Below are 27,955 nucleotides of genomic sequence, written 5' to 3'. Positions count from 1 at the left end.
ACAACGTGGTTGAAGTCCTACGTCAGATTCAAGCAGAAACGTTAACTAAAATAACTTCCGTCAACATGAATGTCACAAATACTATTAAACAACCGACAATTGACCGAAATAATTATGCGATAGAAGCCTGGAATACTTACGCGGCGAGCAAACGTGATCGAGAAGCTCGGTTGACTTACCTCAAGCGCCTAGGTCACCATTTCCAAGCTAAGAAAATTTAAATTCTCATCCAGATTTTATCAATTGACGACCAGCCACCTACAGCTGTGATATTTTTATATTACTCAACTCTACATACAATGGTGAGTGTGTTTCATACTGTTCTTTCATTCAACATGTTGTTCGGTGTTGCCACATTCACATATTTCCTTCAAAAGGTACCTTTTTTCCTCTCGCCCATAAGACCCCCTCCCTAATCGGGGGAAGGCTATTTTGCACTGTTTCTTACTCGCCCAAAAGCCCCCAACTTTTCATATAGTCTGACCACTACTATCATCAATAAAAATCAGGAAACTTTTAAGAGAGTTGAGCAAATCGAGACAATCTTGAGTGGGAAATTGAGCTATTTGCAGAAAATTCAAAACGAGACTTTCTCTGAAATTCACGACCATCATTTCACCGAAACTTTGAGTTATTTGTCTATTTGTTATGGGTTAACATTGTTGACATTATTCAAGAAATTGAAACTACTCTCCTATTTTTCAACAATCGCCAACTTCATCCATCTGATATCTGCTAATGATTTGCAGGAAATCAAAAACATCTATTCTTATTTTCACGAGTCAATACCGAATGAGTTGTTGTTTCTTGCCGGCAATACGATAACTTCTTGTAGTCATCGTTTTCGCTTGCCGTCTCGGAAGTAGTTTCTTTACTTTCAGCTTTTTGCTAAGCTTTTACTTATAATGAGTCCTCTCATATTTTTGACGTTATTCATTCATGTAAGAAGCTTTATTTTAAATTAAGAAACTCACAATATATAATGATTCCATGGTGAGGATTCTTAATTTTGCAAGTTTTTTTGACTTAATGTTTAAAATATATCTAGAGCAGTCACAGATTTGTCTTAATTTCATTCTTAATTACTATTATAATCTTTTTGTCAAAATTGAACGTCAAAATTTGAAACACAGTCCCTTCATGATAATGAAGTGAAATGAAGTGAAACCCTTCATGAACGTTACGGAGATTTTAGCGACATCGCAGTGCACAACGTAAGACACCTTATCGAACATGATACGGAATCCCTCGAAACAATTCTGAAGAATGTCAATATTTCCCCAGACGATATGAAAATTGATTCAGTAGAGGCCATCCTCACACCTTTAGAATAAATTAAATAGATCAATCTTATTAATCAAGACAGAAAATTTCGTTCATGATTTTTTTTCACCATAAGTATTGATAAACTCAAGTGAAGTATAAGTAAGAAGTATTTCTTTGTTGGTTCTTGCCGCCAATACGATAACTTCCTGGAGTCATCGTTTCCGCTCGCTTCTCGGAAGTAGTTTTTATACTTTCAGCTTATTGTAAAGTTTTTACTCATAATGAGTCCTCTCATATTTTTGACGTTATTCATTCATGTAAGTAGCTTTATTTTTAATACCCATTAAAACTATGCGCCGCCTCGCAGTCAGAAGCCGACCAGCTCTCCCAGCATCCCTGCAGCATCTCAACAACCTACGACATCCTACACCGCCCCTTCAACATGGAGAATTTTGGATCTACTTCATCACTGACCAGTATCCCGTGGCTAGAATCCATTGTCTCCGGAACCTCGTTTAGCGCAGCGGGGGACTCGGCGCCCGACTGGGAGGATTCGGGGAGCTTTCCGCGATACCTGCAGAGGCGACGCCTATCGGTCGCGGAGGCGCCCGTTGAGGTTCAGTTACACGATCAAATTGAGCCATCAAACTGAATCTCTGATTGGTGGAAAAAGACCGGAGGTAAGGATGCGACCAATGAGAGGCCCACTTTGATGGCTCAATTTAAATACGCTTGGATGAAGAGTGCGAGTTGCCGTCGGTCCCCCATCACAACTCCATCGTCTTGAGCTCCGCGAGATTAGCCAATCGTGGGATCCAGCAGCCAGATCTAAAATGACTTCCGCCCCTTTATCATTTATAGGTAAAGCCATGCATTACCTGTTCGGCACGGCCATATCGGATCAATTCCAGAGAGTTAAAACTGAAACTAGTCAATTACAAAAGAATGATGTTCGAATTAAACATAACTTAGAGGAACAAATAAGAAAGTGAAAATTGTAAATTCGTTATGCAGACTGCTGTGTTTGAGCGACTGCGTCTTTGTTCAAATTTAATAGATGAATCTATATGAATGAGTGAGATGGAGAGCGCACGCTTTTGCCGTTTACCTGCTAGTGTTGGGGACACCGCTGAGGAGAATAGAATGTACTACCTACAACTTTACCATTTAGATATGGTTAGAAATATGGGGGTGTCAATTTAGTTTTTCTTTAGAATAAGGAATAGTCTTTAGATCTAGCGGGACCTAGGTTCCCGCATTTTCTACCTACTCAAATATCGGTGATGAAAAATGTAAATATTTTTCGAAGTAGATCTTTATCAATTGTAAAAAATTTAACTTCCGAAACAGAAATATTGTCAAAAGCTGTTTATCGATTAGAAACTGAATCTAACGTCAGTCAACAAGCAAATAGAGCCAACGTCTATGGACGCAGAATACGTGATAAACTCGCTGAAGCGAATTCATTCCTGTTAGAATTGAAACTAGCTTTGGAGCACACTGCTCATGGTTGTGGCACGCCCCCGCGCCCCACACCACCACTCCATCGTCTTGAGCACTACTGGATGCCAGAGTGGCCCAATATTGGGGCACACTTGCATCTGGTCAAGAGTATGTGTACTCTTGAGCCGTGTGCATCTTATCAACGCAACCCTTTATCAGGATAGCATCGATATAAATACATACGGCTCCCCCGGCGCGAAGCTCTTCTGCTGACCCTCGCTTCCACGCTCGCGTAGCACTTTTTCCGCCGGTTCGCGTGTGCTCTCCCCTTCATCGCCGTCCCTTCTGGGTCCCGCTCGGTGTTATCCTACGAGTTCCGACTTCGTTTGTCTACCCTTCACCACGCTACCCCAAGGGTACGCCAACTGGTGGCAGCGGTGATTTTCTTTGGAAGCTCGTGGATTCAAAACTCTAGCCAAGCTGCCGAAAGGTCCAGGCTCCAGAACAAACGGATTCCAAGAGAACTACATAAGAAGATTCACCCCGCAAAGACTCAAGAATTGGAAGTCAGACCACCTCTATTGCCGAATTCTCACCGTCTGCAGAAACATCATGCCTAAAAGCACTGTCTAAATTATTTGGAAATTTGAAAACTCTCGTCCGTTCCTAAACCTGTTGGGGAATTAATTTCTTTTTATTGTGTCAATATGCCACCACCCGTAGTTAATAGAGTCAATATTTGTACAGATTTTTGGAACACAGGGATAAATGCTGAATTGTACCATAACAACGAATTAATCGATGGTGTGTATAGAACCCTAGATGATAAGAGAAATCTATCCGATTATGAAACAGAAGTAGTGGCAGTCCATCTCGGAATAATGTTATGGGGTCCGATATTGCCAAATTATCAATTTACAGTTAAAACTTGGAATGAAGAAATAGCGGGGGAAAATAAATACCCAAACTATTAAAGTAATCCGCACATGCAAGAAATTCACCAATATAATGTATATTTCGATTTATTTGCAGAAATCGCGTATTGGCAACCCTGCTGGGACTCGTTGTCGGCACAATGGCAATCCATGTAACTATTGAACCACTAAAATCAAGTTCTGGAATCATTTTCCTGTATGAATCATCGATCCTGATCTCTGGCCACCACTGGATGCTGGGTATCACTATTCCACTCAAAGAATGGCTACCCCAACTCACAGCTATTAATTCTTCGATTGGCGACCTGGAACGCAAAATTGGGGGTACGGAAACGTCCTCAGTGGCGTAACGGGCGCCCCCGCAGACCCTGCTATGCAGGGGGGCCCTGGCGCCTAGGGGGCCCTCGGCCGCCGGAATTTTTTTCTCTCTCTCTCTTTGATCCTCAGCTTTGGTTTCAAACTTTGGGCCTTTACTTATCGAGATGGGGCTTCTTCCTTTGATTTTTATTGTTAGCTCGGGGTTTTTCATACTTTTTTTGGACTGTTCCTAACTTTTTGTTTGCTGGAGGGCCCCTGCCTTCCCATGTCCACTCAATGATTCCACTTTTCGTATTTCGGGTTTTGGGAGGCCCAAGAATCTAAAAGCCTTGGGGGCCCTTTGATTCATGGGCCTAGGCTGAGCCCCCGCTTTCCTTTAGATCATTGATCCTTTAGGGGCTCCATTTAATCGGGTACTTTTACGTTTTTATTTTTTTTTAAATATATTTATTTGCGCAAACATGCAAGTGAATCAAATTCCACCTCAGAACATAAAGTAAAAGTAGGCTAAATCCTGCACATACCATACCTAAAGGTAAAAAGATATAAGCTACTGCCACTTTGATTTTTTGGTGGTTAAGGCTGATTTTCTCAAAAATTTTCGGGCTGCGGGCCTAGATCATACGAGAAAAAACGGGAAGGGGTGAGGAAGGGAGAGGGAGGGGATAATTTTGGAATTTTATCGACTTGGGAGGCCCCTAGAAAATATTTTGCAGGGGGGCCCAGCGGAAGTCCGTTACGCCACTGAACGTCCTCCTTCCTTGCAAACTCAATTCGAGAAAAGGTAAATCTGTACAGACACCAACTCTCTGAACTAAACAACAGCTTTCGCGAAAATCAGGCAATCATGGGATCGAGCAACCAGATCTAAAAGGACTTCTGCTCCATTATCATTCATAGGTACAGCAATGCCCTTGACTTTACTTTAAACCTTACTTAAAATAGTAGGAAAGTCTTAACTTTTAATACTTCAAACGTACTTCGGAAACTTTTGAAATTTTTCTCAAATTTTATTGTTACTTTGTACATACTTCACAAATTTCAATGAACTTTACTGTTTTCGAATTTTATAATTCACGAGTTTTCAGCAGATTTTTCCACAGATTTTCAACATTTAATTGACTTTTATTTACAGGTTCTTCAAACTCATCAATTATTTATTGTTCTATTTTTTATTACTCTTTGAATTTGTAATAATTTTGTTTGATAAATTCAGAAGAAATTCAATTCTACTCCATTTTTAAGTGCCATCATAAACGAAGAAGGTAAAACAAATTATTCAAGAGTTACTTGCCATTTTTACCAGGGTGCAGATTAATTTCTGATCAGTAACGAGAAGATCTATTTTTCTATCTATTTTTTCTATCATTTTTTTTTTTTTTATTATAACTTCGTTTTCATCCATTTTCTCCGAGTCCGTCTTCCGATTGATTTCATAATATGTGTGTCTTTTTCTTTTCTTTTCTTGTTTGTAATTCTGTTCTTAAATTTTTAATACTTCTTAGCCCTTAATATTCAACAGCTTCCTACCCGCAATATCGTTTGTAGACTAGAACTCAACTGTCCGAGAAATGCTAATAAATTGATTTTTATTGAGGAGGGGCGGGGATAGAAGATCAGGACAGGGAAGTTTGAGGGAAAAGAAAGTATTTGTCTTCGACGAGTGATCAAATCCGAATACACTTGTCTACCAGCGGCTGGTATATTTATTAGCAGTGATCGCTTCGCAGTGACCGGTATACTGAGTAGTGAATACTCAGCAGTGACCGTGCTGACTCAGCAGTGATAGTTGAGCAGTAACCGGTTTACTTAGCAATTTTTGTATTCGTTTCAGGTTTTGAATCATTTAAGAATACTGAAACGTTGGAATAGGGTTTAGGGATGAGGGGTTAGTGGTTATCCAATCTAAGTTTTAACAGCATCATGGATTAAGGCCGAGTAAAATCTGTTTCAGCAGACCTACTCGTCAGTTCCATGAGAATTTATCGCCACGGATAGGATAAGTACTTACCCCAGACTGATTGACTTAAAGTCAGATAATCTGACTACTACACGGAGAAAAAAAACTCGTGCGTGAGACCCGAAGTTTAGGTCATATGGATCTCTGAAGTTTTCAGATTGAGCATCTGAATACTTTAGGTCTAGCTGCCGAAGTTCGGATCACACATCTGAAACTTCAGTTCTTACATCTGAAGTACTTCGGTTCTCACATCCGAAGTACTTCAGATGTGAGAACTGAAGTTTCAGATGTATGATCCGAACTTTGGCAGCTAGACCTAAAGTGTTCAGATGCTCAATCTGAAAACTTCAGAGATCCATATGACCTAAACTTCGGGTCCCACGCACGAGTTTTTTTTCTCCGTGTAGGCCGACCAACCTGATGTACTCGGCGATTATTGCTGCGCAGTGACCGTGCTAACTCAAGAACGTTCACTTGACAATAACCAGTTTAAATAGTAAGCTACCGCATATTGATCCTCGCCTCACAAAATGAATGTTTCTGGGGTGGTTTAAAGATGTTGGTTGAGCTAGGAATAACAAAATCAACTTATTGTCTCGGCAAAGATGCGTGTAGCTTGATAGATACCACGAGGAGAAGCCGGTTGAATACCACTGACAAGTCGAAGGGAACAATTAGCTGACTGTGTAAATAGAATAAACAACTTCACTAAATTAGAAATGTACTTAGTTGGATTGCAAAAGAAGACAAATTCGGCCGAAAGAGTGGATTGAAAAAGAGCTAAAACTTGTATCGATCAAAATTGTAGGTTGTATGCGTTACCGATCTAACTATTAAAAAAGTAATTGATGTTTTCTTCCTAGAACAATTGTTATAATTTACATTTTTTCCAAATTATCTTGTTGATCTATCTAAACTATCTAAGTTGATTTTTTTCTTCCCGAGTTACTGATCAGAAATCCATCAAGGACAGACTGGATAAAATGTTCGACTTTGCGGAGCACCGTGCGCAGTTCCAACGCTTTGATGATACTCTCCTTCTTTTTAAATGACCGAAGGAAATGATAAGCATTTTCTGGATTAAAATAAAAACAACTTTTATTAGAACTAATTAAACTTATACTTAGTCTTAAACTTAAACTTACACTTTAATAGTTGAATGCAAACATTCGAACTGATCAACTTATGTCATGGCATTATTCGTGTTAGTTATTGTTTTTTTGACTGCAGAAGATCATTTGATCATTCTCATTTCCAAGTGCATTGGCAAAATTTAAAAAAATTTAATCTTCGACACGCTTAGGTTGAGTTTTTAGGTCATGTTTATTGATCTTGAGATTTCAGATGATCTCTAGAAAAAGTAATAACATCAAAGTTGAGACCTAAACTGATCTTGAAATTCCCTTACAGACGTATTAATGAGCAAAAAACAAGTGACGAAGATTGTTTTTCTTGGTATCTCCTAGAAAATCAGCTCTGATTTCATTGAATTTCACAATACTATCTGCAGCAATGTCAATTTATTTCTTATACCCTGAGTCATCGGAGATGTTTGTAAGAAATGAGCAAAGGGTGGATAATTGGATAATAATATGTTAAAGATTTGTAAAAATCTACTCGCTTCTTCCTTAGGAGATTATCTCTGTACTCACTGTGCTTCTCTTTCGTGCCTCCAATCATTGACGAGAGGGGCCCTATTTGCTGTTTGCATGGGTGAAAATCTATCCTTGTGGTTTCTCTGAAGAAGAAACTGCCTATTAAAAATATTAAAGAGATAATAATTTAATGAATTTTTTTTTTGCCTCATATTGCTGAGGATTGTTGGAAATCGAACGATTCAGCAGTTTAAATTCACTTGCAACTCAAGTCCTGCAACGTCGAGTTATGATATGCAAACTCAGCGTGCCTGGTGCGGCCGCTCGGTATCTGTTTCTCTTGTTTGCTCTACTTTTAGTCGGTCAGTCTGTAACAGCCTCGCCTCACTACACGATGTTTCCATGATAAAACGATTGTACTTTTCGCCAGATCAAACTCGGTGTTACTCAACTAATCAGGGATCAGGGACGAACGAGAGGAAGTCAGTTGCGATCCAGGAGTGTTTCAACAGGCAGAGTGGGAAGCGGAGGTCGAGAGAAGGTGTAAAGGGGAGCTCCTCGGAGACTCGTGCTCCGAAACAGACGAATCCGTGGAGGAGTTCTTCCTCTGCGAAGAAAGCATGGACGTCTCCTCAGAGAACGGATACGGAGGAGGAGGAAGCGAGAGAAGTTTTGGAGCTTTCACCGACCCTCTCGCTGGAACCGAAGGCGACGGAGGAGACGATGATGGACGACCTGCCGAGCACCCAGGCGTTGATGGAAGAGGAGGCGGACTTCATAGAAGGCAAGGACAAGGAAAGGCTGCGCAAACAAGCGAAAAGGAACGACTGGATACTGCTGATGACGAACCTGGTTTACCTGACGGGCTGCGGGCTGGTTCCTCTTTCACGGGTCCTGGATCTTCTGACAACGAGTCTGACGTCAACGAGTGGGGATGTACAGAACTGGGGGATCCTGGCGACAGGTATGTTGAAGCAGTGTACGAAAATTCTAGTGGCTCAAGGAAGGAAATTATTAACCTGTGGCGCGCCAGATTTGGTGGAAGTTCTAGTCGGAGATACGTCGTTCACGTCGTTTTTCGACTTGGAGCTTCCTACAGAAATCCGGAAGCTGTTTCAAAATTTCTGGCTCGCCTCGCCAGCGGGGCATTCCTGGTCTCCATCCACGGCTGCCACCTGCACTGCGTCCACGTCTGCCGGTTCGCGAACATCACATGCGGGTGTTACATTACCAAACACCTGCGTGGGCGGTTCGGGCGCTGGATGGCTAGAAGAAATAGCCAAGAACGTGAATTCAGCGAAAGCAGGTGGTGTGCTATCGCAATATACTTATGCTGCGGTAGAAGGAGGCCAGTTAAAATTTCAGTCCAAGGTCTTGGTTGGTAGGTAAGTTACCCACCTTTTAATCACTACACCTCTGCGAGACAAGGATATCAGCGATTCTCTTATCTTTTAACTTCAGACCAAATGATTTTGATTACCTATGTTGGTCAAAAAATCAATATTTGAGGAAAAATTGATAAGAACGTTTCTTGTAAGAAATTGTATTATCTTTAAAAATACAGAGAAGGAAATTCGGTAGGTGCTTGCAAAGTTGGGTCTTTCCGTTTCCGATGAGCTATGTTTACACAGTGTCTATCTGATGAATGTAATAGTGTTTTTTGTTGGATTTTAGGTAAATCTGGCAAAATATGTCCTTTTACTCCATGTACGTAGCAGAATAGAGGAGTTGGAGGCGAAGTTTCTGACTACTACAAAGCTGAGACAAATGAGGCAAAGACAAAGGTGGGCAGCCATATTTAATAATAATAATATAATAATAATATATAGCTTTATTTGTTGTTTTGTGCACATGGCTTTTACAAGATTTTTTAATGATCCGATACAATCTCTAAAATTACCGGAAGAATTGATATTGCTTCGTCGAAGAGTCCCAAGAATAAGACGAAAAGGATTTATCGACACTGTCGACCTATTACACAAAAGGTGTAGTCACATAGCAGCTCACAATGTACACTACCATTCAAAATGGGATGCAGATACTGTGAGAGAAATGCTCAAGGTTGCCAGTATGGCCCCAGACGCGACCAAAATTCAAACCGTACTGACTCTACTCACCCCTTTAGAATAAACAAAACCAATCATGTAATTCATGAACAGAATTTTGATCATGAATTTTTTTACCTCAAGTTTTTATATACTTATTTTTATAAACTCAAGTACTTGAAGTAGGTGTGATAAATATTTCTTTTTTGTTGTTTTATGGTTTGATAATTATATAATTATTTCATTACTCGATAATATGATATTTTTTTCTTTCATAAAACTAAAAATCTGGTATCAATGTTTCGGCGATGCGAGTCCTAGTCTTTAGAGTTGTGATAAACTGGTCAGAAGCTATTTCCTCTATGAATAGACTTGTGAAACCAGCAATAATGACCAGTAAATTGTAGGACTTCTAATGTTCACTGATTTTTTAATCACTGTTTCTTACTTTCTACCAAGAAAAAAACGATGGAAATAAGTTGTATCCTTAGAATCCAATCATTTATGATAGGACAATACTACTGCAATATTATTGTGCTTTCCTTGCGGTAGCATGTTGATCAAAAATCAATCAGTAACAGAAAAAGTGACGCAATCAGTAACGCATAATGCTGGTCTACTCCCTATTGATTATTGATAATTCACCCATTATTATGAGACATCCCTTTTTAAGAAAAATTACAACTCCTTGTCTCTCAAGCACCTCTCCGCTGTAAAACCTCCGGCGGCCCTCGCTAGAGCGTTCACTCTTCCGATTGAAAGCCTGCTCTGTAAGCTGTAGCGGTCATTGCTTGTATATAATTTTGAATAAGAAGTTTATTTTGTTACTACGTTCGTTTTTTATTGTTTTCAAATAATCTTTGAATTCCTTGATTTCCACAAAGTTTCCTTCCATTTTATTTCTCATACCCATCCACAATCCAACGGTATCTCAGAACGCTTCCATTCCACCATCGCCGTCACCGCACTTGACCCGTCATCCGGTGACTTCCCAAACGCGCGCTTGCCTGCCGCGTTACCCGTAGCTGAGCTGTGAGCCGACCGTTCATCCGGTGCATTCGCATCTCGTTGCACCTGACCTTTGCCTTGCGGACTAACAAGATCCTGAACTCCAACCCCCGCAGCTTGCCGATCGTGGGAAAGCACCCCCGCACAGACTTTATTCAGACTCATTACCGCGTCCTGTAGTTCTGTGTCTAGTAGTTTGTTACTGTTACCAAAAATGGACCAGAAGCAATGCGATGGAATCTTGGACCAAGTTGCGGGAGTCCAAGATCTTGTAAGCAAGATTGAAACCCTGCTCTGTAACCTGTAGCGGTCATTTCTAAATTCAAATAGTACGGGTTGCGGGCGCGAGCACTCGAAGGCGTCGCTAGCGCTATGGAATGCCGCGTGCCGATCCCCGTTGTGGTATTCGCCCGGAACTTCTTTCGGCAGAACTTCGACGCTGCGACGTGGAGCCTGTTTGCACTGTTGTCTGCCCGCCTCTTCGATCCAATCCTTTAAAACTCTCCTAACTACATGTACTAATGAGAATAAAGATAATGAATATTATTTTGTACCGGGCGCAATACCCAAACGGCACTTGAAAGAGAACAAAGTTTTTCTCGATAAACTTATAACTTTTAATATGCAAGAACTTAAAGAAAATCGTCCTGTAATTTTTCATAATTTCATGTTAGAATTGTTCAATGTAAATTTATGGAATAAGAAAGTTACCGATTTAAGCAGTAGCAAATTTGAACACGAAATATATATTCGTGTTGCGAACAGTTTCTATTTGATGGTAAATCATTGCATCAAAGTATCCAAACGAAAAATTCATACTCTCAAAGCTCAAAATGAAATTTATAAACATAATAACAGTTTACCCGAAGATGATTCTAAAATCGAAAAAACCGAAAGGATCGTCAAAGAAACCGAAGAATTCACGAGTAATTCAGAAAATATGTTAGCTTCGGTAAAATGCGTTCCTGTAACTATCATGAAAAATCGTCATACTACTTTGTGTCATAAAATTAATATCACTAGAGCTATACGAGCGTATCTAAAATTGACCGAGCATAAAATGTTTGAAATCCTAAGAAACACCTCCGGCGGCCTCGCTGGAGCGGTCACTCTTCCGATTGAAACCCTGCTCTGTAACCTGTAGCGGTCATTGCTTGTATATAATTTTGAATAAGAAGTTTATTTTGTTACTTCGTTCGTTTTTTATAAAAAACGAGCTCTACCGGAATCATGCAGCGTCACTGCCATCAACAACGCTCCAACATCATCCTGCCCATTAGTCTCTCTACATTTGCCCTCTAACCATGTTGAAAATATCCCAGAAACAAAGCAATTCTTGTTCTGTTTTCCAAAAAACGAAGCACGAGTTTTGCGTGCGAAAAGGGCACTTCGTTTTTCAACTTCCGTTTGTCATTGCCGGTCGAACTTTAATAGGATATTTTTTTTCTGCCGGCTTTTTATAGTCAAGAGTTTCAATTTTCATAAAAAAATTACGTCGCAATGTAATATTGAATTTAAGCCTATAAAAAATGACTTCAAACTTTCAAATGCCCTTATCTCAAAACTCGATTTTCCGAGAAGTGCCCTTTTCGTGCCTCGAGAAGTGCCTTAACTAATTGGTGAAAATTCTCGTGACGGGCAATGGACAACTGCTTAGGGAAGCAAACCTCCATTTTTATGACATTCTCGTTTTTATTAATATTATTATAAATATTAATTAATGATGAAATTGCCAACGAAGATTTTTTTTCATCATTCGAATCAGTCGTCTCCTTAAAGGATGGAGATTTATTGTACGACTCGTTTCCAAATTTCTTTACAAACACTCAATGATTCCTCTCCACTTGAAAAGGACGGAAACTTGACGGGGAATGGACAACTGCTTAGGGAAGCAAACCTCCATTTTTATGACATTCCCGTTTTTATTAATATTATTATTAATATTAATCAATGATAAAATTGCATACGAAGATTTTTTTTCATCCTTCGAATCAGCTATCTCTTTAAACGATGAAGATTTATTGTACGACTCGTTTCCATATTTCTTTACAGACACTGACAAATGCTCAATTTTAAATCTTCAAAAGTTTTTTCCTTTACCCCGTTTCCACTTTTTCTACATTCATTAAACTATCATGGCAGAACATCAAGATCCTGTTGTTGCTTTAATGGACAGAGCCAATGAAATAAGAGGATTCGCGGACCAATTACCCTTATGGGGAGAATTCGTGCAAACGGAGCCTCTCCTCCGGGAGTTCGTACTCGGTAATGTGAACATAGCACCATATTCAAACGGCTTCAATAACGCCGCGCTTGTAAATGGTGCGCGAGTGCTCTGTCATGGGCGACAAGGCAACGTCCCTGCTGCTGATCAAACTCTCCTTTTAGCAACAATAGGAGAGGCCATATTTCCAAATCTCAGAACTCGTCGCCTCCCAGAGGCAGAAGCCAGGCAACTGCTCCGCCTTGCCGTGTCACAAACGCTTGACTTCCCTGATCCTGACGTTGCAAATGCGATAAGAGAAAAAGCCATACAGCTTTATCCTGCACCTGCGGATGATACTGCTCTCGAATTATCGATTAGGGAAGGAAGTGCTGAAAACGCCATGTTTATTTTGGTGGCAGGTATGGAGCAACACAGACGGAAATTTCCAACATTTGGGACTGAGCTTCTGCTAGAAACTATCCTGGCGATTGTTAAGACGGGTGAATGTACGATCGAGTTTCTGAATAAGATCGCAGAGGGATGCTTGCTCTTTGGTTACCGAATCCAGCCTGATCGTGAGCTAATAAAAGCAACTTAAATGACATTCGGCGACTATTTAAACAGCGGTGACGTTGCGGCTATGATAGCCTACTGGAAAACACTAATCCCCAATCAGTGCCTTCGCATTAAATTAACAGTTGAACAAGCTGATTGGCACAACCTCACTTGTTATTCTAGTATAAAATCAGCTCTCGGACTCCATAAGAACTTTTATTGGGCTAATATATTTGGGCTCCATACTTACTACGCTCAACTAGGTCGATTCAAGATAGCTTTTGACTTGATCCAGGATGACAAGTGCTAAAAGAGATTTAAGCATTGCTAACGTTAATTCAATTCACGAAGATGAATTCGGGTATAGACATAGTAGTCAATGCTCAGATAAGAGCTGCAACGAAGGGTGAAGAGATCAAAAACAATCTAGAACACCTCGAACCCCCCACAGTCAGGCTATCCGATTTAGCAATCCCTGAGATTTCATGGATAATTCGAGAACCCGATGTGGATCTAAAGACTCATTTCAAGCAATTGCTCAGGTTGTATACTGCTCAAGAAACAGGAATGGAGACGTCTCTGTCCATTGGAATGGCTCTGATCGGCTGCGTAGATCTAAACTTTGCGAATGATGTAAAATCTTTACTCACAAAGGAGGCTATTTCTATAGTGCCTTTGAGTATTACTGACTTCACAATCGAACACAACTATACTGTGGATTGGAAGGACACCAGCGAATACATCGGTATGAATCAAAGGCATTGCATATACGTCATTTCGCTGCTATTGAATTTAATAGGTAAGACCTTGAATCCGACGAACTATACTCCATGGATGGAGCGTCGTACTAATTCATATGGAGCTGCACTCGGCTTCGAAAGAGATAGCACAGATCTCATCAAATATCAGCCCTCTTTGGAATTTTGCAAGCGCTATAATGCTGAAATCAGGGCCAGGTGGCAGCTTCGTAGAAGATGCTTTTTGGAAGCTTGGGTGTTATCAAAGAAAACAGGGCCCATCGGAACCGCAGCATCGACTGTGTTGGTCTTACTTCGCGGAGCGGAATTGACAAATTTCGCTAGCATTGTGCAACAACTCCTAGTCCTCCACCCCGAACTTATGGGGTGGAACGCGCTCGCTAAGTATTTTCCTAGCATAATAAAAGCATACCGGAAGTATTCAGCGATGGGTAACTATGCGGACTGGATAAAGCTTTTACTTCCAGACGAAATGGTGGAAGAGTTTAAGACTGGTCCGTATGGGGGACTGTAATGTCACAGGTTTAGCAATCCTGCGGACCCCAGCTGGTAGCCCCTGCCTCAAAGGGGGTGGGTAGACAGGGCTCTTAGCTGTGGTGGAAGCAACCTGTCTAGGAGAGGTAACTCCGAAATCAAACCCCCTGGTCCTCCAGGTTGGGGGTTGGGGCATCGGGCTGACTCCCCGATCCTCGGAAAAAATGTGCAATGTCAAAAAACCCAATAACATATGCCTCGGTAATCATGGAAATAAACGGACTCTTCGACTTAGATTACGGAAAACGACACTCGCTTTTGGTACTTGGAATGTGCAAGGCATTTCCAAGAAACTGACGGAAGTGGTATCGGAGATAAAGAACAACGGGATCGACGTGGCGGTTATAACGGAAACGAAGAAAAAAGGCCACGGATCAGAGAGCCTTGGGGACTATGATTTATTCTACAGTGGAGTGCCGAAACATCAGCGTGCACAACAGGGTGTCGCAATTCTGATTCGCAAAAAATTTCGAAAAAATATTAAGAACTGGGAAGCCATCAACGCTCGCATGATTAAGATGAACCTAACTATGCACGGTCACAGAGTCACTGTTTTGGGGGTATACGGGGTCAATGATGATGCTACCATCGCACTTAAGGATCAGTTTTTTGAAGAACTGGACGAAGAGGTAGTGAAGGTAGGACCTGGGAGAGAAGTCCTTGTGTTGGGAGATCTAAATGGAAGAACGGGATCCCGGGTGAACAGTAAAATCGTTGGCCCGTTTGGTGAAGTTACGGTGAACGACAACGGAAGCCGCATTATCGACGTTTGCGAGCAGAGGGAATTAAAAGTATTGAACGGGTTCTACCAACACAAGGATATTCACAAATATACTTGGGTCCAACCTACCCGCGGCTTAAGATCCATCATTGACTACGTGCTCGTTAAACAGGTAACAAACCTGAAGATCCAGCAGGTGAGGGTATGTAGAGGACTCTCCTGCGGTAGTGACCACTATTTCCTCAGAGCGGATGTAGCCTTTCCCGCTCGTGTGTCGCAGAACGATCAAAGCGACAATCAACAACCGGAGCGACAACGCGTACATCAAGTTCAGTATAACATCGATAGCCTAAAGCACCCGAGTGTCAAGGCTCTGTACGCAAAGCGCCTGGATGAAAAGTTAGGAGATGCGTGCGATGGCAGTACGGAAGAGCGGTATGAATTTATTAAGAATTGCGTTCACTCGGCGGCAGCGGAGGCCCTGGGGGTTTCTGATCAAAAAAATGATAACAGAAAACCGTACTGGTGGGATGCGGAGGTAGAGGAGGAAATAAATGTGAAAAGGAATAGGTATCATCAGTTTCTCTCTTCCCAAAAGTTGGATGATAAAATCATGTACAGACAGGCTCAAGCAAGAGTCCGTCGGGTAATCACTCGGAAGAAGAATGAGGCTTGGGAAGAAAGCTGTATGAAGATAAATACCTACCTTGGAGGCCGGAAAAGTACGGAAGGCTGGAAAGTGATCAAAGGGTTGCGACGGAATAAAATGCGCGACATCATATCTCCGATACCAATTGACAAGATGGAGGACTATTTTAAAGATTTATTAACGGAGAGGCGACCCGAGTTTCAAGGCGGAGTCATGAGCACTAAAGAAGATTCCAACGTGGAGATCCAGCTCCAAGATGTAGTGAAGGCTGTGAGGGAGTTGAAAACTCGCAGAGCTCCTGGACCTGGGGGTATACCGGCGGAGTTGATAAAATGTGGCACCGGTAAACTATTTGAACATCTGAGGAAACTCATGCAAGACTGTTTGCATGGTTCCGAAATACCAAAGGACTGGAAGGAATCTTGGATTACTCCCAGTCATAAGAAAGGTAGTAAGCAAGATTGCGACAACTACAGAGGTATATCGGTCACAGGAACCTTGAGCAAGGTCTACGGTAAAATTCTCAAGGCAAAGGTCGAAGAGGTTTGGAGCGGCCAGGAAGCCGAAGAACAGGCTGGTTTTAGAGCCGGTAGGTCTACCGTCGACCATTTGTTCACCATTACCCAGGTCATCGAGAAGAAAAGGGCGGTCAGCCAGGAGCTGCACTTGGTGTTTGTGGATCTTCAGAAAGCTTATGACAGCGTGCCGTTAGTGAAGCTTTGGGAAGCCTTGGAAAAAAGGGGTTTTAGCAAAGGACTTGTGGGGGCAATTATATCATTTTATAACGGGACGATAGCAAAAATTAAATGTCGTGGAGAGTTGTCCGGAGGTTTTTTCGTCACAAAAGGGCTAAAACAAGGCTGTTGTTTGTCACCAACACTATTTAAGGTTTACCTAGAGCACGTGTTAAAGGAATGGAAAAATAAGGTTGCGGGAATGGGCGTTCCACTCGTTGATGGGCAGACCCTTTATACTCTATGCTTTGCCGATGACCAGATCGTTGTAGCTCAAGATGAGGAAGATGCAGATTACATGACGCGGAAGTTGGTCGAAGAATATCGGAAATGGGGCATGGACGTTAGTGTGTCCAAGACAGAGAAGCTGGTCGTGGGAGCAGCGCATCAACGGCAAAGCATAGAGCTTGAGGATGGACGGCGCATCGAAGAGTGTGACGAGTATAAGTATCTCGGTGTTTGGCTCGATCAGGATGGAAGGATGGATAGAGCAATTAAGGACAGGATCATCCAGGGCAGGAGAGCCATCGCGATGCTGAACGGGGTGCTCTGGGATCAGAGCATCTCAAAGGCAAACAAGCACCGGATATATGACGCCATCGTTAAAAGTATCGTGCTCTATGGTAGTGAAGTGTGGCCTTTGACAAAAAGAACGCAAGAAATGTTGAGGGCAACTGAAATGGATTTTTGGCGGCGATCTGCCGGCATTTCGAGACGGGACCGTGTCCGTAATGAGAGAATTCGCCAGGTGATGAAGGTTGAGAAAGATATCGTGCACGACGTCATGTCCAGGCAGTTATGCTGGTATGGACATGTGCAAAGAATGTCGGAGGAGAGGTTGCCCAAACAAGTTTTGGATGGGTACCACCTGGGAAGAGGCGACGGGGACGTCCCGTAAAGGGTTGGCGGCAGGGCGTTGACGAAGAGATGTTGCGGTGTCAGTTGCCCGATAACCTCTGGGAAGACAGGCATATGTGGCGTTTGGGTGTCGTAGAACGCCAGAGTGCGTTATAAAGCGACTTTATATATATATATATGACAAGTACTATGGATTTAACAAGGATTTGGGCGCCGCGTCATCAACACATTACAAAGATCTTGCAGGTGCAAGCATCCTTCTTCTTATCAAGGCGGATAACGAGAGAGGCTTGAGGAAATACAAAGGAATGGCGAACACTATCAATAATTTTGCATACGTTAAATTTCTTATACGGCAATATATGAAGGCAACCGTCGCTAGAGCCCAGAAAGTTGAAATAAACGACGAAAAGAAGCAGGCAGTTGCAGCTGATCTATTGCCGGTTACCTGACAGGCTGCGGGCTGGCTCCTCTTCCACGAGTCCTGGGTCTCCTGACAACAAGTCTAACGTCAACGAGTGGGGATGTACAGAACTGGGGGATCCTGGCGACAGGTATGTTGAAGCAGTGTACGAAAATTCTAGTGGCTCAAGGAAGGAAATTATTAACCTGTGGCGCGCCAGATTTGGTGGAAGTTCTAGTCGGAGATACGTCGTTCACGTCGTTTTTCGACTTGGAGCTTCCTACAGAAATCCGGAAGCTGTTTCAAAATTTCTGGCTCGCCTCGCCAGCGGGGCATTCCTGGTCTCCATCCACGGCTGCCACCTGCACTGCGTCCACGTCTGCCGGTTCGCGAACATCACATGCGGGTGTTACATTACCAAACACCTGCGTGGGCGGTTCGGGCGCTGGATGGCTAGAAGAAATAGCCAAGAACGTGAATTCAGCGAAAGCAGGTGGTGTGCTATCGCAATATACTTATGCTGCGGTAGAAGGAGGCCAGTTAAAATTTCAGTCCAAGGTCTTGGTTGGTAGGTAAGTTACCCACCTTTTAATCACTACACCTCTGCGAGACAAGGATATCAGCGATTCTCTTATCTTTTAACTTCAGACCAAATGATTTTGATTACCTATGTTGGTCAAAAAATCAATATTTGAGGAAAAATTGATAAGAACGTTTCTTGTAAGAAATTGTATTATCTTTAAAAATACAGAGAAGGAAATTCGGTAGGTGCTTGCAAAGTTGGATCTTTCCGTTTCCGATGAGCTATGTTTACACAGTGTCTATCTGATGAATGTAATAGTGTTTTTTGTTGGATTTCAGGTAAATCTGGCAAAATATGTCCTTTTACCCCATGTACGTAGCAGAATAGAGGAGTTGGAGGCGAAGTTTCTGACTACTACAAAGCTGAGACAAATGAGGCAAAGACAAAAGTGGGCAGCCATATTTAATAATAATAATATAATAATAATATATAGCTTTATTTGTTGTTTTGTGCACATGGCTTTTACAAGATTTTTTAATGATCCGATACAATCTCTAAAATTACCGGAAGAATTGATATTGCTTCGTCGAAGAGTCCCAAGAATAAGACGAAAAGGATTTATCGACACTGTCGACCTATTACACAAAAGGTGTAGTCACATAGCAGCTCACAATGTACACTACCATTCAAAATGGGATGCAGATACTGTGAGAGAAATGCTCAAGGTTGGCAGCATGGCCCCAGACGCGACCAAAATTCAAACCGTACTGACTCTACTCACCCCTTTAGAATAAACAAAACCAATTATGTAATTCATGAACAGAATTTTGATCATGAATTTTTTTACCTCAAGTTTTTATATACTTATTTTTATAAACTCAAGTACTTGAAGTAGGTGTGATAAATATTTCTTTTTTGTTGTTTTATGGTTTGATAATTATATAATTATTTCATTACTCGATAATATGATATTTTTTTCTTTCATAAAACTAAAAATCTGGTATCAATGTTTCGGCGATGCGAGTCCTAGTCTTTAGAGTTGTGATAAACTGGTCAGAAGCTATTTCCTCTATGAATAGACTTGTGAAACCAGCAATAATGACCAGTAAATTGTAGGACTTCTAATGTTCACTGATTTTTTAATCACTGTTTCTTACTTTCTACCAAGAAAAAAACGATGGAAATAAGTTGTATCCTTAGAATCCAATCATTTATGATAGGACAATACTACTGCAATATTATTGTGCTTTCCTTGCGGTAGCATGTTGATCAAAAATCAATCAGTAACAGAAAAAGTGACGCAATCAGTAACGCATAATGCTGGTCTACTCCCTATTGATTATTGATAATTCACCCATTATTATGAGACATCCCTTTTTAAGAAAAATTACAACTCCTTGTCTCTCAAGCACCTCTCCGCTGTAAAACCTCCGGCGGCCCTCGCTAGAGCGTTCACTCTTCCGATTGAAAGCCTGCTCTGTAAGCTGTAGCGGTCATTGCTTGTATATAATTTTGAATAAGAAGTTTATTTTGTTACTACGTTCGTTTTTTATTGTTTTCAAATAATCTTTGAATTCCTTGATTTCCACAAAGTTTCCTTCCATTTTATTTCTCATACCCATCCACAATCCAACGGTATCTCAGAACGCTTCCATTCCACCATCGCCGTCACCGCACTTGACCCGTCATCCGGTGACTTCCCAAACGCGCGCTTGCCTGCCGCGTTACCCGTAGCTGAGCTGTGAGCCGACCGTTCATCCGGTGCATTCGCATCTCGTTGCACCTGACCTTTGCCTTGCGGACTAACAAGATCCTGAACTCCAACCCCCGCAGCTTGCCGATCGTGGGAAAGCACCCCCGCACAGACTTTATTCAGACTCATTACCGCGTCCTGTAGTTCTGTGTCTAGTAGTTTGTTACTGTTACCAAAAATGGACCAGAAGCAATGCGATGGAATCTTGGACCAAGTTGCGGGAGTCCAAGATCTTGTAAGCAAGATTGAAACCCTGCTCTGTAACCTGTAGCGGTCATTTCTAAATTCAAATAGTACGGGTTGCGGGCGCGAGCACTCGAAGGCGTCGCTAGCGCTATGGAATGCCGCGTGCCGATCCCCGTTGTGGTATTCGCCCGGAACTTCTTTCGGCAGAACTTCGACGCTGCGACGTGGAGCCTGTTTGCACTGTTGTCTGCCCGCCTCTTCGATCCAATCCTTTAAAACTCTCCTAACTACATGTACTAATGAGAATAAAGATAATGAATATTATTTTGTACCGGGCGCAATACCCAAACGGCACTTGAAAGAGAACAAAGTTTTTCTCGATAAACTTATAACTTTTAATATGCAAGAACTTAAAGAAAATCGTCCTGTAATTTTTCATAATTTCATGTTAGAATTGTTCAATGTAAATTTATGGAATAAGAAAGTTACCGATTTAAGCAGTAGCAAATTTGAACACGAAATATATATTCGTGTTGCGAACAGTTTCTATTTGATGGTAAATCATTGCATCAAAGTGTCCAAACGAAAAATTCATACTCTCAAAGCTCAAAATGAAATTTATAAACATAATAACAGTTTACCCGAAGATGATTCTAAAATCGAAAAAACCGAAAGGATCGTCAAAGAAACCGAAGAATTCACGAGTAATTCAGAAAATATGTTAGCTTCGGTAAAATGCGTTCCTGTAACTATCATGAAAAATCGTCATACTACTTTGTGTCATAAAATTAATATCACTAGAGCTATACGAGCGTATCTAAAATTGACCGAGCATAAAATGTTTGAAATCCTAAGAAACACCTCCGGCGGCCTCGCTGGAGCGGTCACTCTTCCGATTGAAACCCTGCTCTGTAACCTGTAGCGGTCATTGCTTGTATATAATTTTGAATAAGAAGTTTATTTTGTTACTTCGTTCGTTTTTTATAAAAAACGAGCTCTACCGGAATCATGCAGCGTCACTGCCATCAACAACGCTCCAACATCATCCTGCCCATTAGTCTCTCTACATTTGCCCTCTAACCATGTTGAAAATATCCCAGAAACAAAGCAATTCTTGTTCTGTTTTCCAAAAAACGAAGCACGAGTTTTGCGTGCGAAAAGGGCACTTCGTTTTTCAACTTCCGTTTGTCATTGCCGGTCGAACTTTAATAGGATATTTTTTTTCTGCCGGCTTTTTATAGTCAAGAGTTTCAATTTTCATAAAAAAATTACGTCGCAATGTAATATTGAATTTAAGCCTATAAAAAATGACTTCAAACTTTCAAATGCCCTTATCTCAAAACTCGATTTTCCGAGAAGTGCCCTTTTCGTGCCTCGAGAAGTGCCTTAACTAATTGGTGAAAATTCTCGTGACGGGCAATGGACAACTGCTTAGGGAAGCAAACCTCCATTTTTATGACATTCTCGTTTTTATTAATATTATTATAAATATTAATTAATGATGAAATTGCCAACGAAGATTTTTTTTCATCATTCGAATCAGTCGTCTCCTTAAAGGATGGAGATTTATTGTACGACTCGTTTCCAAATTTCTTTACAAACACTCAATGATTCCTCTCCACTTGAAAAGGACGGAAACTTGACGGGGAATGGACAACTGCTTAGGGAAGCAAACCTCCATTTTTATGACATTCCCGTTTTTATTAATATTATTATTAATATTAATCAATGATAAAATTGCATACGAAGATTTTTTTTCATCCTTCGAATCAGCTATCTCTTTAAACGATGAAGATTTATTGTACGACTCGTTTCCATATTTCTTTACAGACACTGACAAATGCTCAATTTTAAATCTTCAAAAGTTTTTTCCTTTACCCCGTTTCCACTTTTTCTACATTCATTAAACTATCATGGCAGAACATCAAGATCCTGTTGTTGCTTTAATGGACAGAGCCAATGAAATAAGAGGATTCGCGGACCAATTACCCTTATGGGGAGAATTCGTGCAAACGGAGCCTCTCCTCCGGGAGTTCGTACTCGGTAATGTGAACATAGCACCATATTCAAACGGCTTCAATAACGCCGCGCTTGTAAATGGTGCGCGAGTGCTCTGTCATGGGCGACAAGGCAACGTCCCTGCTGCTGATCAAACTCTCCTTTTAGCAACAATAGGAGAGGCCATATTTCCAAATCTCAGAACTCGTCGCCTCCCAGAGGCAGAAGCCAGGCAACTGCTCCGCCTTGCCGTGTCACAAACGCTTGACTTCCCTGATCCTGACGTTGCAAATGCGATAAGAGAAAAAGCCATACAGCTTTATCCTGCACCTGCGGATGATACTGCTCTCGAATTATCGATTAGGGAAGGAAGTGCTGAAAACGCCATGTTTATTTTGGTGGCAGGTATGGAGCAACACAGACGGAAATTTCCAACATTTGGGACTGAGCTTCTGCTAGAAACTATCCTGGCGATTGTTAAGACGGGTGAATGTACGATCGAGTTTCTGAATAAGATCGCAGAGGGATGCTTGCTCTTTGGTTACCGAATCCAGCCTGATCGTGAGCTAATAAAAGCAACTTACATGACATTCGGCGACTATTTAAACAGCGGTGACGTTGTGGCTATGATAGCCTACTGGAAAACACTAATCCCCAATCAGTGCCTTCGCATTAAGTTAACAGTTGAACAAGTTGATTGGCACAACCTCACTTGTTATTCCAGTATAAAATCAGCTCTCGGACTCCATAAGAACTTTTATTGGGCTAATCTATTTGGGCTCCATACTTACTACGCTCAACTAGGTCGATTCAAGATAGCTTTTGACTTGATCCAGGATGACAAGTATTATGGATTTAACAAGGATTTGGGCGCCGCGTCATCAACACATTACAAAGATCTTGCAGGTGCAAGCATCCTTCTTCTTATCAAGGCGGATAACGAGAAAGGCTTGAGGAAATACAAAGGAATGGCTAACACTATCAATAATGTTGCATACGTTAAATTATAAGGCAATATATGAAGTTAACCGTCGCTAGAGCCCAGGAAGTTAAAATAAACGACGAAAAGAAGCAGGCAGTTGCAGCTGACCTATTGCCGGTAAGCCCTGGGTTTACAATCAACCATGTAAAAGTTTGCGGAAACTAATTTAAGCCAGGTGATGAGTCTGAATCTGATGATGAGTAAATAATGAGATCTACATTATCCTGCATGCAACATAAAGATTCAAAGTGAATTGACAACTAAAATTCCTAGTTACCATTGATAGTCACTATTATATCAAAATTTAATATTAGTATTCAGAGAAATTAAAATCATTCCTTCCTGTAAAGCATAATAAACTCGAGGCCATTATACTGTTAGTGAAGTTAATAAAAATATGCATTTATTTTATACATCTTTATATCTCTATAGTTTTATACAATTATTTTTATACTGCAGACTTGATTACACTCAATATTATTATTCGACAAAATTTGTCAGCTTTTTGTCTTAAAAAAAAAAAAAAAAAAAAAAAAAAAAAAAAAAAAAAAAAAACAGTACCTTTATTTAGAAAATGACGTTTTTGTGAAGCCAAATGTGCAAAAAGCAAAAGAATAAATAAATAAAAAAATAAATAATAAAAATATATAGGAACCACCAGAGACGATATTTATAGAAAGAAAGTTGTTGTTATTCTGGTGATCCTCTCTTCTAACCTCACTCAGCAAGGATACGAGCAATTTTTGCAATACCCAACAAAAATGTTGTAAAGTATGTTTTTTTTTTCAAAATATAAGTGAACTTAAAAATAATCTTGACGCAGCTCAACTCCGTCCCTGCTTCATTATAAGGTAAGCTTCAACAAAATTCAACTATTTTTACATATTTAACGTACTACTTTGTTCTAATGTAGGAGCACGTCTTGTTTTGGCGGTACCTCAATTTTTTTCCTCCTAGCGAAACAAGTAAGATTCACAACTGTCCCCTCAACTCCGTCCTCCCGTAACATTTTGGGCACAACTGGGGGCCAGGATAATGCCATGTATGTGACCACGGGGAAGCTTGTGTTGCCTACGCTCGCAACTGAAGGAAAACTAACAATGAGGAAAAGTAAGATTGAAGACATATTTCAAGGTTTTCCGTGCTGTATAAAAAAAATCTCTGATGATTCCCGATTTTTCAGGTTGTCAGCTAGTCCCTGATATTTTTCGTAATTTTGGGCAAAGTTTATGACTTACGGTTGAAACTTTTTAAAAACCAGGCAGGAGGACTTCTAAACTCAGTCCTCCTCAATCATCCTAGGAGTATTCCTCACCTCACAGACCCCCTCTCCCGGGCTCTTGAGGAGTGCACACCATGTGGACTTTTTTCCACCTGTTCGGCGTTGATGCCACCGGGAAAATCTAAGTCACGACAATTTTTTTTTTTTTTTTTTTTTTCTGTGTTACTTCCAGAAAACACGGAGGCTCCTCAAAATTGAGAAAGAATTCTTGGGGAAAAGCGTGTTTAAACCTGTTCTAACGAAACAAAATGAATAAAAGGAGCATTGGACAGAAAGAGCGTTGGACAGAAAGCGCGTTGGACAGAATTGAAATCAGAATTAAGTAAATGGAGATTTTCAGACCTGAACCCAGTTAACCGATCGGTGAAGTAGTAGCATGGCAAATAATCCGGAATGGTCGTGAACATAGTTGTAGGTACTTCTGGTACTTCCTCCACTGTATGAAATAACAATCACTATGCTCGTCGATTCGAAGCTATGTGAGGGCACAATCACACGTACCAAAACTGATCACAGCACGCACAATCCAAAACAAAATTCAACACGACCGCGGAGAAAAACTATTAGATTTCTCTGAATTATTACGAAAAACTCACGATCAAGCGGACTCCAAAAGCTCAGAGACCGACTCGATACACGAAATAAATCATTGAAATAACTTGGAAAACAAGAACAGAGGTGAGTAAAATATTCCGTTGCGCAGATCCAAGATCTATCCATGTAGGTCAGTCATTCCCAGATCCAAAATGAGAATCTTCTGCGTATGACGTCAGTATTACTGCCGCGAAAGCCAGAAAGCTGGGAATCAATGATTTTCTTATGCAGAAAAGGCTAGTTTGTACTGATGAATCATTTAAATTTCATACTTTTAAACCGTTTGAAACTTTTTGAGAGTCCAAAAGGACGTTTAGACATCAGCGTCCAGGGTTTCGCTTCAGCTGAATTTGCGTTTTCATATTTTTACATGATTTTTGAAGTCAGGGATGTAGCAGGCCATTTAGTGGTACAGATTCGCGTGTCAAAATGGCCGATACAGAGCAAACTGTAAAAACGAAACAACACAAATTCGGCAAAATCGAAACCACGAACGCTGATGTCGAAACGTTCCTTCCGACACTCAGAGGGTCACAAAGGATTTGAAAGTAAGAAATTTAAATGATTCATTAATACAAATTAGCAATGTTTCCACAAGAAAAGCGTTGTTTCCGATATATCTGGTTTTCGCGGCAGTAATACTGTTGTCACGACCGAATGGACAGGGGCAACTCCGAGCGAGGAAACCAGGGCAATGACTGACCTCAGTGGATATATCTCGCGCAGAGCCCGGAGAGACGTGGCACGGCGCGGCGGCGACAGGCCTCACTATCGCGCGATACGTAGACAAGTGTGCGTGCATACAAAGTAACGTGCCTGGCTGCCGCTATTGAAAGTGTGAGGAGACGAATCAAATTCCCATACCAGACCGTCGATTTGTATGGAAAGTTGGCAACGTTGAGATGAACCATGACTCGAGGAAGTGTTGTCCTTGAGGCGATGTGCGCATGCGCAAGAATTAGTTCGTATCGTGTTGGGCTGTTTAACGCGTCCAGCCCACGTACAAACTGGGGCTCTCAAACTGGCACTAATTCTTCTATTTCTCAGCCATTTCTGCACGGAATGCCTTGAAAATTTCAAAATCTGATCTGTGATGTATCCCGAACACATCGGTTACCCTCAAAGATCGTCGGCCCGACGATCTTTAAAAGGCAACAGTCAACAGTTCCATCGAAGAGCCTCTTTGAGGCCCCTAGTTTGTAGGTGGGCTGGACGCTTAAAGAACGGTTGATAAGCCGAGTTCAAACACCCAACACGAACTAATAATAGCTCGAGCGATCGGAGCCAAGCACAGAGCCCACGGGCTTTGAAAGCCCGAGTCCCGAGTCCCGTGGCAGGCCCGCCACAAGGGGGGGGGGGGGGACTGGGTCTCTGGTACCAGGGCCCGTGCCGCCGGTGACAAACCACTTCGAATTCACATATTACCCTTGTTTCGTAAGGGAAAGTGAAAAATTTACCCTAAAAATTTCGCGAAAAGTGAATAACTTTTCATAAAGACGCTGGGACACTTTCGAATTCTTCTTAGTTCTTTCAAGATTTCTATCTATTTTCAAGATTTTTAGTGTAGAATGATATTTTTAGTAACTGCGTTTCATTTTCTTCCGTCGTCGGATGCTGAGAGTCTCCAAGTCCGGGCATCCTATGGACTTCATGGGGACCTGGCCCTGGCCCCCCTAAAATTGAAAATAGTATCATCTGCCCCCCCGTCAAAAAAAATTTCAGATGTTTGGAATGCAACAAGTAGAAAGTATTTTGTGCTGAAAGTAAATAAAAAAAAGGCGTAATTATTCTGCAGAAATTGATGGAAAATCTCCGTCATGGGAGCTTCAAAATGCGTACAAATAGATTTAAAATTTCAAAAATTCCCCAGGGGCGGCCCCTCGGACCCCCTTCCCCCACGGGAGGGGGGGGGCGGGCGAGCCTTAGAATTGGTACCAGGGCCCGAGATGGGATGTATCCTGCGGCGCACAGTGGATCGAGTCGATCCGAGAGGTCGGACATGAAATTTTCAACTTAAACTCCTTCAGCACCTGACTAGGATTTTTCCTCTCTCTTTGGGGAAAGAGGGGAGGGGGGTCGTTGGTTTCTAACCTAAAATATATACTTCAGTTTGGAAACCCTGTCCCCTTATCTTTTTCATTCTTCCTTAACTCTTAAAATTCCAGAAAAATCACTATATTGAGGAGGTAAAGCCCGTTAATTTTGAACGGGAACTTCATCAGTCTTAAACTAGGACATCTTGAAATTCGATCTCGGAGTGGTTCAAATAAAACTTAAGCTCTTCGAGATTAACTTCAGAGAAAAAGAAATCATAACCACATGCTGAACTATATGTGAGGTTTAAATCGGAGTTCTGACAGAATTGATGAGTGTAGGGCATCACAAGGTGTCAATCTCACACAATTGCGTCGATTATCGCACTTTTAAAAACATAATTCGTCTGTATACAGAACGATCCCACTTGTCTGGCTTGAAAGTTTTCTTACTTAAAGTCTAAGCGCTACACCGATCGCTATGATTAATTGTAATATTTTCCTCAGCGTGAGACTACCCGGAATTTTTTCTGTCAGATTCCCTGCTACCTTGCGGGCGGTTAGGCTCTTTTAGATGTCAATGGGCGATGTCAAGTTGCGCTTTTAATCCAATGAT

General features: G+C 41.4%; 2 protein-coding genes across 4 annotated transcripts in view; one reads left to right on the top strand and one right to left on the bottom strand.

Moving 5' to 3' along the window:
* Nucleotides 1-26,580, bottom strand: part of LOC109042980 (uncharacterized) — a 50,708-nt gene extending 24,128 nt beyond the window's left edge. Inside the window, exon 1 of one of the 3 annotated variants that reach the window (XM_072301926.1) lies at nt 25,055-26,580. Coding sequence is in view for 1 of the 3 variants with exons in the window: in XM_019059979.2 (XP_018915524.2) it covers nt 25,055-25,119 (65 nt within the window). In the remaining 2 variants the exon portion in view is untranslated. The remainder of the gene's footprint in view (nt 1-25,054) is intronic. The other 2 variants (XM_072301925.1, XM_019059979.2) reach the window with 2 other exon arrangements.
* LOC140224891 (uncharacterized) lies at nt 18,075-23,955 on the top strand. The gene is made up of 2 exons (XM_072301924.1): nt 18,075-22,144; nt 22,298-23,955. Exon 2 carries the CDS (start codon nt 22,364-22,366, stop codon nt 23,456-23,458), a length of 1,095 nt encoding a protein of 364 aa, XP_072158025.1. The 5' UTR covers nt 18,075-22,144; nt 22,298-22,363; the 3' UTR covers nt 23,459-23,955.
* Nucleotides 26,581-27,955: the final 1,375 nt, after the last annotated feature.

This window comes from Bemisia tabaci, chromosome 6, assembly GCF_918797505.1.
Source record: "Bemisia tabaci chromosome 6, PGI_BMITA_v3".
NCBI classification, from domain to species: Eukaryota; Metazoa; Arthropoda; class Insecta; order Hemiptera; family Aleyrodidae; genus Bemisia; species Bemisia tabaci.
The sequence above is the reverse complement of the archived record's forward strand: the minus strand, read 5'-3'. Positions and strand labels throughout refer to the sequence as shown.